Raw genomic sequence first — 14,645 nt, forward strand, 5'->3', positions numbered from 1 at the left:
GCAACTAAACACCCGGCATTAGGAGCTATAAAGTGTGTCTCCCGAAGTCAGTGCAGAGGGCCTGATTCAGACCCGATCGCGAGCGCATAGCGCTCGAAAGCGGGTCGATGGCCGGGCAGTGTGCACACACGGCGTGCGTGAGCCCCGGAGCGAGCGAGAAATCACTCGCTCTAAGGCTCGCTACAAGACAGGGTGGCTGTCGTTTTGTAGGCAGGTCGGGGGGTTGGCTGCACAAACCGTTTGTGGGCGGCCCTACTGACATCACACGTAATGTCAGTAGTGAACTTCCTGCTCTATTAGAGCAGGAAGTTCACTGGGGCTTGCGATGGACGAGACCCTACCACAAGGGTCTCATTGAGCAAGCCCGATGGTCGCGATTATCGGAGTTAAAAAACAAAACAAAAAAAAACCCGCCTGTCCTGATTCAGAGCGAGCGCTTGCAAATAGCGAGCGGCTCTGAATCAGGGCCAGAGTGCGATGGGGACAATAGAATATCTCCAGGCACTCATTCCCGGCGTCTATTCAACAGCTCATTTACCTGACTTGCCCCCAAAGGTTGTGTTTAAACCTAGAAGAAATGTGAACCTATTTTATATATGGTAATAGAGATATACTTTTCCCTTGTGTGTTTTGTTATACCTGGGCCTGATCCTGTAAAATGGGAAAGGGAGTAGGGTGCATCACTATATAGGTGTTAAACAAAATTAATCTCTAGTGTGTTTTGCCATGTTTGGCCATGGAGTAAATATGCTGCTTGATCAGTACTACATTGTATCACACTAGTGTACAGCCATGGCCAAAAGTTTTGAGAATGACACAAGTATTGGTTTTCACAAAGTTTGCTGCTTCAGTGTTTTTAGACCTTTTTGTCAGATGTTACTATGGTATACTGAGGTAACATTACAAGCATTTCATAAGTGTCAGATGTTACTATGGTATACTGAGGTAACATTACAGCATTACATAAGTCAGATGTTACTATGGTATACTGAGGTAACATTACAGCATTACATAAGTGTCAGATGTTACTATGGTATACTGAGGTAACATTACAAGCATTTCATAAGTGTCAGATGTTACTATGGTATACTGAGGTAACATTACAGCATTACATAAGTGTCAGATGTTACTATGGTATACTGAGGTAACATTACAGCATTACATAAGTGTCAGATGTTACTATGGTATACTGAGGTAACATTTCAGCATTACATAAGTGTCAGATGTTACTATGGTATACTGAGGTAACATTACAGCATTACATAAGTGTCAGATGTTACTATGGTATACTGAGGTAACATTACAGCGTTACATAAGTGTCAGATGTTACTATGGTATACTGAGGTAACATTACAGCGTTACATAAGTGTCAGATGTTACTATGGTATACTGAGGTAACATTACAGCATTACATAAGTGTCAGATGTTACTATGGTATACTGAGGTAACATTTCAGCATTACATAAGTGTCAGATGTTACTATGGTATACTGAGGTAACATTTCAGCGTTACATAAGTGTCAGATGTTACTATGGTATACTGAGGTAACATTACAGCGTTACATAAGTGTCAGATGTTACTATGGTATACTGAGGTAACATTACAGCGTTACATAAGTGTCAGATGTTACTATGGTATACTGAGGTAACATTACAGCGTTACATAAGTGTCAGATGTTACTATGGTATACTGAGGTAACATTACAGCGTTACATAAGTGTCAGATGTTACTATGGTATACTGAGGTAACATTACAGCATTACATAAGTGTCAGATGTTACTATGGTATACTGAGGTAACATTACAAGCATTTCATAAGTGTCAGATGTTACTATGGTATACTGAAGTAACATTACAGCATTACATAAGTGTCAGAGGCTTTATTGACAATTACCTTAAGTTTTTGCAGTGTTGACCCTTCTTTTTCAAGACCCCTGCAATTCGCCCTGGCATGCTGTCAATCAAATTCTGGGCCACATAGTGACTGATGGCCGCCCATTCTTGCCTAATCAATGCTTGGAGTTTTTCAGAATTTGTGGGTTTTTGTTTGTACACCCACCTCTTGAGGATTCACCACAAGTTCTCAATGGGATTAAGGTCTGGGGAGTTTCCTGGCCATGGACCCAAAATTTTGATGTTTTGTTCCCCAAGCCACTTGGAGCACCTTGCCATAAGGCCAAAATGATAACTATCATGCTGGAATAGGCATTGTTCGTCACCAAAATGTTCTTGGATGATTGGGAGTAGTTGATCTTGGAGGATGTTTTGGTACCATTCTTTATTCATGGCTGTATTCTTAGGCAAATTGTGAGTGAGCCCAGTCCCCTGGCTGAGAAGCAGGCCTCACACATGAATGGTCTCAGGATGCTTTACTGTTGGCATGACACAGGACAAATTCTGACAAACTCCAAGCATTGATTAGGCAAGAATGTGCGGCCATCAGTCAGTATGTGGCCCAGAAGGTGAGTGACAGCATGCCAGGGTGCATTGCAGGGGTCTTGAAAAAGAAGGGTCAACACTGCAAATATTGACTCTTTGCATAAACTTAAGTGTCACAGGCTTTATTGACAATTACATTATGTAATGCTGTAATGTTACTTCAGTATACCATAGTAACATCTGACACTTATGTAATGCTGTATTGTTACCTCAGTATACCATAGTAACATCTGACACTTATGTAATGCTGTAATGTTACCTCAGTATACCATAGTAACATCTGACACTTATGTAATGCTGTAATGTTACCTCAGTTTACCATAGTAACATCTGACACTTATGTAATGCTGTAATGTTACCTCAGTATACCATAGTAACATCTGACACTTATGTAATGCTGTAATGTTACCTCAGTATACCATAGTAACATCTGACACTTATGTAATGCTGTAATGTTACCTCAGTATACCATAGTAACATCTGACACTTATGTAATGCTTGTAATGTTACCTCAGTATACCATAGTAACATCTGACACTTATGTAATGCTGTAATGTTACCTCAGTATACCATAGTAACATCTGACACTTATGAAATGCTGTAATGTTACCTCAGTATACCATAGTAACATCTGACAAACAGGTCTGAAAACACTGAAGCAGCAAACTTTGTGAAAACCAATACTTGTGTCATTCTCAAAACTTTTGGCCACGGTTGTACATTCCCCAGTCATTTGTTACTTTATATCACTGTGCTTGGCGTATGACGCTCCTCTAAACCAGGACTCTCCCTCCAGCATTCTGTCCGGTAAGGTCTATTATACTCTCTCACGCTCTCCCAGCTACTTATACTTTGAATAACTTTTTTTTTTTGATAAATCAAAACTGCAATCCAACAATTAGGCAGCGGAAAAGCCATGGTGACTAGTTTTAGTAAATCAGCATCCTCTGGATAAGCATTCAATGATTGAAAAACAATAATCATTAACACTTTTACATTGTATTACTCTGCCTGTTTGTTTATAATCAAAGTGCTTTAACCAGGTAAATTAGCATGTAATAGTATAACACCACTGAATTGGTAGCTTTATGGATACAGAGGCAAAAGTTAGGGTGTAAAAACAGGTGTAAAACAGGACATTGGACAGTTCAAAGGGTGCCCACAAAAGATAGAGGTGAGATCTCCAACTGCTGCAGACATGATTTCCCTCTGAAAAACCTAGGCCCTCATTCAGAGCCGCTCGTTAGCGGCAGTACGCTCGTTCCGAGCGATGTTTGCACATATGCGCATGCGTACGCTTTTTAGTACGCATGCGCGAACCAGTCAGTGCGGCCGAAAATCCTTTGTACGCTATATAGCGAGTGCCTGCTATTTTGAGTGACAGAATGAGGCGTATGTGGGTGGTAACAGGGGAAGGTGTTTGAAAATGGGGAGTGGAGATCCGAAAGCAGGCGTGCTTAAAGGTCAAAACGGGCGTTTTATGGGTGTGTATATTTAAAACAGCAGCGTCATTGACCACGTCACTGGGTTATTTTATAGCCAGAACTGCACGCAAATTTGTGGTAGCAAACACCAACCACAAGAATAGCGAGCAGTTCATACGCTGGTCGATGTACTCGATTAATCTAATAAATAGCGGACATGACGTAGGATGCCAGCGGCCAGGGGGCGTTTTTAAGAAATAAACGAGCGTATGTTTTGCTCGCTCGTTCAGACTTAGAGGTGTGAGCAGACTGCAATGTGCGTACGGATCATTTGAATAGTCACCCCTTGTTTTTAAATGAACGACCGCAAATAGCGTCCGGCTCTGAATGAGGGCCCTAGTTCAAACTGGTCAATTTACATTACACAAACAATAGCATTCTGATCATTAATTCCCTATCATCAATAACTTGCATACGCAAGGTACGATCTATTTGCCGATAGGAACGGATGTCTGCGAAAATAAATAGGGATTTAGAATGATACCAAACATGATATGTCCTCTGTATTCTGAACCTTAGATCTCTATATAAGGTATATCTTACATTATTATTTTGAACTATAAATAAGTCTTATCAACCCTGGTTATAAAGACAGTGGAGCTCATTCAGAGTCGGTCGTGAGCGTTGAGCGCTCACGACCGACTCGATGTTGCCCCACAGCGCATGCGCACGACGGAGCCGTCGTTAGGGGTCTCGTCGCAGACGGGGCGAGCTGTCGATGTTGAGTGACAGCTCGCCCCGTTTGCTGGGCGTGCCGGGGGCGTGCCTGGCCAAATGGAGGCGTTCCAGTAGGAACGCTTGCCGTTTGGGGGCGGCCCCACTGACATCATCAGTGATGTCAGTGGGGAGCTTCCTGCTCGATCAGAGTAGGAAGCTCCCTGGTGCTTAAGGTTGACGAGACCCTACCTTAGGGTCTCGTCGTAAGCCCCGATGGTCGCGATGGTCTTGACCATCGCGACCATCACCCTTGTCGGTCGTTAGAGCTGTGGGTGTTAACCCACAGCCTAACGACCTACATGGAGGCGGCTGTTCAGGTTGCAAGCTTCCGCCCTGTTTCAGAACGACCGCTTGCAGCCTACGACCGCCTCTGAATGAGGCCCAGTGTGTAGGAACCATTTTATAAGTGTATGTGTGCAAATGTATAAATATGCATATGTAAAAAAATGCGTTCGCATGTGATGTGCAAATACACGCTAGCGTGCTAGTCGCATGTTTTCATACAAAGACGCTAGCATCACTAGATAATAATTGCAAACAACTTCATCCAATTATTTGACTTCGACAATGGCATGGGAGCGTCACGCAGTAGTCTGCTCATTTCACTGTAACGGTTCTTAACAGTCTGTATAAGCTACATATTAATGGTTATTGGTGTTGATAATCTTTTATTAATAATAAATATACCATAGCTTGCTGTGCTGGTCCCCAGATTCATCTGCATCATGACAAAAAATGGAACCAGATTAATATAATATTTATAAGTATTGGTTGTTATTTTCATTGTATGTTCTCCATATTAATTGTGTTTTATGTTGAGGACGATCGTTTCTACTAGGGATGTGCAGGCTCGGTTCTACTCGGTTCCGTTCGGTTTTTTTTCCCGAATCTTATTGGCTATCCAAAACTCGTGACAGCTGAAACCCAATAAGATTCGGGAAAAAAAAACGAACGGAACCGAGTAGAACCGAGCCTGCACATCCCTAGTTTCTACATCTGTGTCTTCGGGAATAATAAAAGGCCTCATTTATCAACTAGTTTTATCATATGCAAGGAGTGATTTAAGCTCGTTGCGTATAATGGTGCTCCAGCCAATCGGCTCATAACTGTCATCTGTTTGAAAAAAGACAGTTGGGAGCTGATTGGCTGGAGCACCATTTATCCTATGCAACGAGTTTTATCACGAAGTCTGTAGCCATAATATTTGGGCTAGATTACTTTGTACATTACTATGCCGTACTGCAGTGATGGAGGAGATATTACCCAGAGGCTAACTCTGTGCCCATGCTGGATGCTTATTTGTAAGGTCGCCGATAATAGGAATCGGTATGATTTAACGTTGGACCCATGCCCGGCGGTTGGAATCCCGACCGGCATCCCGGCAGAGGAGGAAATCCCGATCGTCCTAAGGTAATTATTGACTAACCTATTTCTACCCCCTAACCCTCCCTTAGGGGTGCTTAACCCTAACCTTCCCCCCAAGTGCCTAAACCAAACCCCCCTACCCCGCCGGCTAAACCTTAGTCCTCCCCGCGGGGAGCCTAACGCTAACCCCCGCCCCCTTCCCCTAGCCTAAACCTAACCTCCATGGGGGGTGCCTAACCCCAAGTCCCCCCGGGGACCCCTAAACCTACATAGTCTACGGCTCCAGGAGAAAGGTGCTAGGAGGTGTAGAATTTGGCAATGTCAGTTAGGTAATCACTATAGTTCCAGGTGCTCCTGTATTTGTGTAAAGAACATGGGAAAGTGTCCTAAGCTTTCTGTAACTTGACCTCAGCCATGAATTTTGTCCCAATGGATCCCTGCACTATTTACTCTCTATGTAACCTCATTACATGCACAGATGAAGACTATGCATGTGTGTGTATCTTCTCAATTATGGAAAACTCTGTTCCGTCTTATCAGGTTCTCCCCAATCTTTCAAATCTGTAAACACTCGCTGAAGACGAACTTCTTCAAAGAAGCCTATTCTACTACCGGCCCTCCCTAAGACCGCCCGCTCCCAGCCGGTACCATTGCTCTCTCTGCTCACACATGCGAGCCTCCTATTGCTGTTGGAGGAGGACCATACACACAGGTCTATAGCGATTGTTTCCAGTCGGATCCTTCATGGAGGAAGGTCCCCTGGTTACACAGGTGGCTATACTGGGCCAAGTTGGTGATGCCATCAGCTAACTAGGAACAGGTGTGGTTCAGCATGTGATTGTAGGCTCATTTCAGCCGGAATAATTACTTTCTGGTTTCAGTGTAGTTTTTTTTTTTTTTTCTGGTAACCTTATTCCCTTTAATGTGGGTGCTTTAGAGAGAAAGGGTACTGATGGTAGCTTTGCGCAACCTATTAAATGTTTAAGTATTATTGTAAATGTTGAAGTTTTATTTTGGTTTACATGTCTATAACCACAGCGTTTCTTCATATCCAGGTACAGGAACAGGATGTTGTACTCCAGTCTATCGATCGAGCCATTGAGACCGTTCACAATGCAGCCATGAAGAACGGGGGTAAATACAACCTGGAGCAGAGAGATGTCCTTCAGTAAGTACTCCAGATGGTGAGGAGGAGATGACTCCACAAGACAGTGGGGGTCATTCAGACCTGCTCGCAAGCGGGTCGATGTTGGGCGAATGCGCACGATGGAGGGAGCTCTGTCGTGCGCATGCGCGAGACCCGGGGTCTCGCACCAAAGGGGGCGTGCTGTCGATGGTGAGTGATAGCACGCCCCCTTTGGTGTGCGTGCCGGGGGCGTGGCTGCCAGACGGAGGCGTTCCCATGGGAACGCCTACCATCGGAGTCCGGCCCCACTGACATCAGTAGTGATGTCAGTGGGAGTGATTTTGGCTCTGATAGAGCCAAAATCACTCCAGGGCTTGCGGCAGCGAGACCCTACCGCAGGGTCTCGTCGCAAGCCCGATGGTCGCGATGGTCTTGACCATCGCGACCATCATCATGGACGCTCGCATAAGCTGTGGGTGGTAACCCACAGCTATGCGAGCGTCCAAGAGGCCGCTCCATTTTTAGGGAGGAGGGCCCTGATTCAGAGCGAGCGCTCTGGTCAGAGCGTTCGGCTCTGAATCAGGCCCAGTGTCCCTTCAGCTATACAAGTTGATTAAAAACATTGTCTGGTTGTGAAATACTTCCAGAGCTGACTGGAGCTTAAACTCATGGCTTCATTATCATTTGTATGTTATGTAGATTCACTATCGGGGATTTTTCAGTCTCAAAGTTGCATCCGATGTGTTGGGGTTTAGGCTAAATCGCATGGTAAAACCAGATTTAGAACATCCAGTCTTACCCCTTACATTTTCTACAACCCCAGCCTACCCGCAGCACCAGGGCCAGTCCTGTAAAACGATTGGCCTCCACAGACCTAGAGATGACCGGCCCAAATCTTAGCTCTTCGCCACAGGGGGGAGGATAGGTCTAGGCACCCTGGGGGGGGGGGGGGTTAGGCTTTGGCTTTGGGGGGGAGGTTAGGGTTAAGCGCTAAGGGAGGACGGTTAGGTTTAGGCACCAAGGGGGGAGAAGGGGGGAGGATTATTATACTTACCCGACCCCTGTCGGGATACCGAGCATCTTGACAGCCGGTATTTCAGTGTGTGTGTAAGTATATATGTGTGTGTGTGTGTATATATATATATATATATATATATATATGTGTGTATATATATATGTATACATATATATATATATAATATTTCTATTCCATTTTTGCGTGAAATCTATAATTTTGCTTTATTTTTTTTCTTTATTTTTTTTTCCCGCCATTGAAGGAAACTTATTCATCATAGGAAAGAAACACAATCCCGAAGAACCCACTCCCCGACCGGCCAGACAAATTCCATGACCTCCTCCTCCAGCAATTACCATTTAGATTCCGGGCGACAGCCCAACGGCATTTGCAGGACTGGCCTGGATCGGCACATGAGCTTACCCAACACGGAGATTGAGTCTGAGGATAGCAGCCCCTACCAGGTACGAGGGACTTTGTGTACTGAGATAATTGTAGCTTTGGGTGTGTTATTTAAATATTGAAATGAAAACCTCTCTGTTCAGGTTCCTCCCCAGCCCCGACGTGCCGCTCCTATTACACCACCCCCACCAGAGAAACATCGAAACGCGCCGCTAACGCAAACTACTAAAGGTAAGTCTTCCATTAAGGGCATTATTTTTCCCAATATCCGGATCAGGCCATGTTATTCATGAGCAAGAATAAAATGTATGTAACTTTATAGTTATTCTGATGTTGCAGGGAATGTATTACATTTATTAGTTAGTATAGTCGCACAGTTCTTTTAAAAGCAACCAGAGGGCCCTGTGAACGCTAATTTTAATATGCGTGGCTTTTGTTAGACGTAAAGCTGGATAGCTATTGCGATTACGCACGCAGTTCTGCTGTGAAAATATGCTAATGAGTGCAATCGCAATGCCGTCGCACAGCCTACATAGAGCATTCCGGCGTGTACATCGGGAACATCGAGTAACATCGGACCCTCACACACAATTACAGCAGATCAGACCTTACTCAGAAATTAGCAACCTCGTCGCACGCAGGGAGTACTCAAGTATACCGTCGAAGTGGCTAATTTATGCACGGCCCCGGAACGGTGTTAAAACGGAATGGCACGTCTGTGTTTCTCTGCCCGCCATCCCTCCCCGTCACCACCCCCAAACGCAGACTACCGGTTACTCACTCTGCAATGGCTTTCCGTGGTCTTTGTGATCGCAGTGCTTGCGCAGTACACGACAATTGGCCGTCTGCGTACGCTGTTGCAGTTGCAATCCGTGCTGAATCAGGCCCTTAATTCAGATCACATCTCTTAGTCTGTCTGCTCAGACCTATACATTCATACCGTATGGACCGTCACTATCTCTTTAAATAGAACACGATGCCCCAACGTCCTAAGTGCTGTGTGTTTGGTGCAGAGTAAAATGTACACAGGAATACAGGAATTTGTAGCTATGTACATCCGACGTCAGCTGGGGAAGTTCTGTGATACACGATTCCCGTCTCCCAAATCCTCTGTTTAGTACAAATGAACCTTTTTTTTTTTTTTTTTCTATTTATAAAACCTGGAGATTTATAGAATAGAATCCTGCAAATATGCATAGTGTGGAATATCCTGTTGTCTGGTTGGCATTCTGCGTGTATTTTTAGTTCCCCTTTAATCTGACACGTGCTAGTAATGTTCCTCCTTGACTTGGTATTAACAGTCATGTCTTGTCTTGTTTATACCACTGCAGCACAATTGTCTCCGTGGTCTGTGCGAAAAAGTTATTTACAGTTATACTCCCCCCTGGTGTGGTGCAACACCATGCATTTGTAAAGTTGTAGTGTTTTTCCAGTTGGTGAGCTATTCAGGTTTCCCAGCTCGCCCCATCGTGAGATAACAGGGATAGGGTACTTACCAGTCTGGATTTTCAGCGTTCGAGCTTGCGGCGTCGCGACTTTGTCAGACTACTTCCCAGTCGTCAGCATTTCATACCCAACCCGTTTCTACCCTCTCCGCTTGTTGTGAGGGTCTCAGTGACCCAAATCATCTGTCTATTATTTATTATATGCTGGCATTATGCCCACATTTGTTAAATGTCAGTATTATTCCCACATTTGCAACTACATGCTTGTGAGTGTACGATTTCTTTTTTTATGTATCACTTTTCTGCTCCCAACTGTTACTATGTATTTCTGGTGATACTGTTACTATGTATTTCTGGTGACACGGTTACTATGTATTTCTGGTGATACGGTTACTATGCATTTCTGGTGATACGGTTACTATGTATTTCTGGTGATAGTGTTACTATGTATTTCTGGTGATACGGTTACTATGTATTTCTGGTGATACTGTTACTATGTGTTTCTGGTGATACGGTTACTATGTATTTCTGGTGATACGGTTACTATGTATTTCTGGTGATACGGTTACTATGCATTTCTGGTAATACTGTTACTATGTATTTCTGGTAATACGGTATTTTTGTCCTGTGCGGCGCTGCAGAAATTTGTGGTGCCTTATAAATAAATGCTAATAATAAATGGCCAATCAGCTGGCATGCTCTGTGTATCACCTGGTGGTAGACCAGTGTATCGTGGATAGCGTGTCCCAAGTTGGTAGTCTGTAGTATGTTGTTCCATTGTGAATGCTGTTGCTTAGTTTAGGTATGTCACAAAGGATGCTGGGAAAATGCCCCCCTCCCCCTAAATCACATGGATGTAGCCACTTAAAGCAATTACCTATTTAAAGAGCGTTTTCATTTTCTGTGTATCTTTACATGCAGCTTCTTTTATCACTTACCAGATGGCGTTGACAAGACTTCAAGGTCAATATTCAACATGTCCACAACGAGTATGTCCTCTCTCGACACTGTGCGTACCACTTCCTCGGACTCTTCTCATCACACCACCGCTTCCAGCCCCAGTAACACCCCCCCACCTGTACCCAGTAGAAGTGCACATACTACAGTGTCTCAAAGTCTGGACACCTGTTCCTCCGTGCCGGGAATGCCAAACTCCCACTGCAAGAGAGTAGCCTCCGGCGTCTCCGACAAGGAGAACCCCATAGAAAACGACAAGAATCCACACACCAAGAGAACCGCCCCAGCCCCCCCCTGCTTGGAAGCATTCAATTCTGTCAACCAAGACGGCAAAACAAAATCCCCTTTGAAATCTGCAACGCCAGACACTACAACCTCCGCCGTAACTGTCCCGACAACCATCGGGGCCGAGTTGATTGAACTGGTTAGGAAAAACACCAACCTCAGTTATGAACTATCCCGCGTGGCCATTGGTGTGATCGTAGGACACATTCAGACGTCTGTCCCGTCTACAGGACCCCTGATGGAGCAGATTCTCATCTCTTTAGTAGAGAGCAAGGTAAGGAACACTGGTGTCACTGATATTCCTGGTGTGTACCGATCAGTACTCTATAATACATAGGTATGCCGTGCCTATCATCTCTTGGCGTGGGCTTTATGTGCAATAAAACAAGTGTGAAACTTATCCAGCCACAATTTCATTGGTGGTGATCACAGCTGTAAAGACGCTCGCAATCTGTCGATTAATTCGCAGTGTACATGCATCGCAGTGCACAAACTAGCATTTGCGGTGGGAAATGCGTTTGCAGAGGATACGCAGACCCCGAGCACAGCGATTGACAGGTAGTGCCGTTTGTGGGTGGTGACGGGGGCGGGGGGAGGGTGGTCGGGCGAACGCAGGCGTGCCAGTTGCGTTGGGACGGCGTTGCGTGGGCGTGCAGAAATTATCCATTGCAATTCCATGCGCAGCCTAGGACCTCGTAGCGTGACCTGAAGTTGGCAATTCCTGAGTGAGGTCTCGCCTGCCTTACCTGTGCGTATGGGTCCGATGTTACCGTTTATTTTGCTATGTTACTGAAGTATACGGATGTGAGTAAGGGGAAGTGTGGGTCCTTATGGTAAGCTGTGATCGCAATGCGATTGCAAACATTTCACTGCTAATATTAGCAACTGCGGTGCGTGCGTTCTAGCAGTTGGCGATCCTTACTGAATCAGCCCCACAGTCTGCATGGCAGCTATTCGCTATCCTGCCTGTGTAATGCATGTCACTGTACTGTCCTATATGTCAGTGCTTCCCAACTCCTGTCCTCAGGGACCCCTAATAGAGCATGTTTTACTGATCTCAGTCTCACAAGTGAAATAATTAGCTCCACCTGTAGTTCTTTTAAAATGTGTCCGCTAGTAATTATTACTCCTATGCACCAGCTAAATAAATCTGGAAAACATGCACTGTAATAACCCTTTCAGACTTAAAACCTGGGTTTTTGCGCATGAACGTGCATCCACCCAGGTCTGGCGTATGTCTGAAAGGTGCGACCCGGGTTACGCAACCCAGCTCGTTAGCAGGGTTTTTCCCGAGACTTGCAACCCGGGTCGACGACACGGCTCAAGTGTGGCAAGGGGTGTTCCCCCTGATGTGGAAAGGGGTGTTCCCCCTAAGTGTGGAAAGGGGTGTTCCCCCGAAGCTGCATACACACAACGATTTTGTTACCAACTATTTTCTGTCAGATTATTTATAGTGTAGTGAACGAATTTTGTAACTTCCCTTAATGAAAATCGTTAAGTTGGTCAGTTAGAATGAACTACAATCGGGAACGTGCATGAACGATAATCGTCCGTTAAAACTCAGAAACTGAACGATTTTTTCAACGATTGAACGATAACGACGTCCTTCTAGTTAAATCGTTCAAAAAATCGTTACGTGTGTATGCACTTTAAGTGTGGAAAGGGGTAGCTCGGCTTCAAGCCGTGCTCAGTGTCCTGGGTCTGAACCGGGTTGAAGCCGGGATTTTTATATCTGAAAGTGGTATTAGAGGTACCTGAGGAATGGAATTGAAAAGCTCTGCTATAGGTAATGGTATTCTAGCTGATCCAGCGATAGTAACTCTGTGGGGCGTGCAGTCGTGAAATCATGAAAGCGTTCTGATATAATAAACCTAGTAAAATTCAGACACTGGTGGTCTCCTATGAAATCGGCCCTCTTTTATATACATGAACCAATCTGTATACAAGGCAAAGTCTAAAGGGGAGTACTTTCCCCTATATCTGAGAGTACCAATGAATCTGGCGATAAAAGAAAGCGGAGTATCTGACCCTGAAATTGCTCAAAAAATCCTGTGTGTTTTATCAGGCTTAGGCCCGTATTTAATTAGACGCGAAAAGTCGGAAACTTTTCACCTATTGTACCCTCTGCCACATTCGCCTGTTTGAGACACGAATTTGCGGCACGCGCGTCCCCGCGATTTGCCGTATTCAATTGCAGAACAGGCGAAAACGCAAATAGGTGAATGGATAACAGGTGAAAAGTACTGTTTAGATTGGGGGAATCAGTCTATACCCCAAAATAAGACGCACCGACACTGGTAATCATTACAGATGTGTACTATTAGCCCTAATAAAAGTATTTTGTGTCCTTCAGTTGTGTAAAAGCTTTCTAGAAGCATTTGTAAAAGTGGTGAGGAACGATACAGTATTTTTTTGTGCTGAAAAAGCCCCCCCTCGGCTTCTACTCGAGTGACCAGGGCCGGTTCTCCCGTTACGCAGCTGAGTAGGGTGCCACATATTGGAGGGCGCCTCACTCAGCTGCGTACCATGCGGGCCGCGGTGCAGGCTGTGTCTCTGTGACCCAGCTGCACCGCATGTGTAGTGCTGACCGGACACAGTGCCAAACACACAGCCGCCGGCAATGGCAGCTGTGTGTTTGTTGTAATTAGCTGCTGCTCCCACTGCGGGAGCCATCTTCTGGCTCCCGCAGTGGGTAATGGGAGAGACGTCATGATGTCATGACGTCTCTCCCATAATGCAAAGCGGCCGGAGGAGCCGGTAGCAGCGTCGGGGCCAGGAGCGGGGTTTCAGGTAAGTGTTTTTTTTTTAATTATTTATTATGTCTCTCTCTACTGGGGGGATTACTACTGGGGGCAGTACCAGGGGGGGGGGATTACTACTGGGGGCACTACCAGGGGGGATATTACTGCAGGGGGCACTACCGGGGGGGATATTACTGCTGGTGGCACTACTGGGGGCACTACCAGGGGGGGATATTACTACTGGGGGCACTACCAAGGGGGGATATTACTACTGGGGGCACTACCAGGGGGGGATATTACTACTGGGGGCACTACCAGGGGGGGGATATTACTACTGGGGGCACTACCAGGGGGGGATATTACTACTGGGGGCACTACCAGGGGGGGATATTACTACTGGGGGCACTACCAGGGGGGGGATATTACTACTGGGGGCACTACCAGGGGGGGGATTACTACTGGGGGCACTACCAGGGGGGGATATTACTACTGGGGGCACTACCAGGGGGGGGATATTACTACTGGGGGCACTACCAGGGGGGGGATATTACTACTGGGGGCACTACCAGGGGGGGGATATTACTACTGGGGGCACTACCAGGGGGGGGATATTACTACTGGGGGCACTACCAGGGGGGGGATATTACTACTGGGGGCACTACCAGGGGGG

At 45.6% G+C, this 14,645-nt stretch overlaps 1 protein-coding gene across 3 annotated transcripts in view; it reads left to right on the forward strand.

The window, feature by feature from the left end:
• Positions 1 to 14,645, forward strand: part of NCKIPSD (NCK interacting protein with SH3 domain) — a 132,635-nt gene that overhangs the window by 79,214 nt on the left and 38,776 nt on the right. For all 3 annotated transcript variants that reach the window (XM_088454016.1, XM_088454015.1, XM_088454014.1), the window contains exons 2-5: positions 7,060 to 7,172; positions 8,408 to 8,609; positions 8,691 to 8,778; positions 10,934 to 11,508. In XM_088454016.1, coding sequence (XP_088310142.1) covers positions 7,126 to 7,172; positions 8,408 to 8,609; positions 8,691 to 8,778; positions 10,934 to 11,508 — 912 coding nt within the window. In that variant the 5' untranslated portion in view covers positions 7,060 to 7,125. The remainder of the gene's footprint in view (positions 1 to 7,059; positions 7,173 to 8,407; positions 8,610 to 8,690; positions 8,779 to 10,933; positions 11,509 to 14,645) is intronic.

The sequence above is a fragment of the Taudactylus pleione genome, unplaced genomic scaffold (assembly GCF_031769625.1).
Source record: "Taudactylus pleione unplaced genomic scaffold, aTauple2 ptg000607l, whole genome shotgun sequence".
Classification (NCBI taxonomy): Eukaryota; Metazoa; Chordata; class Amphibia; order Anura; family Myobatrachidae; genus Taudactylus; species Taudactylus pleione.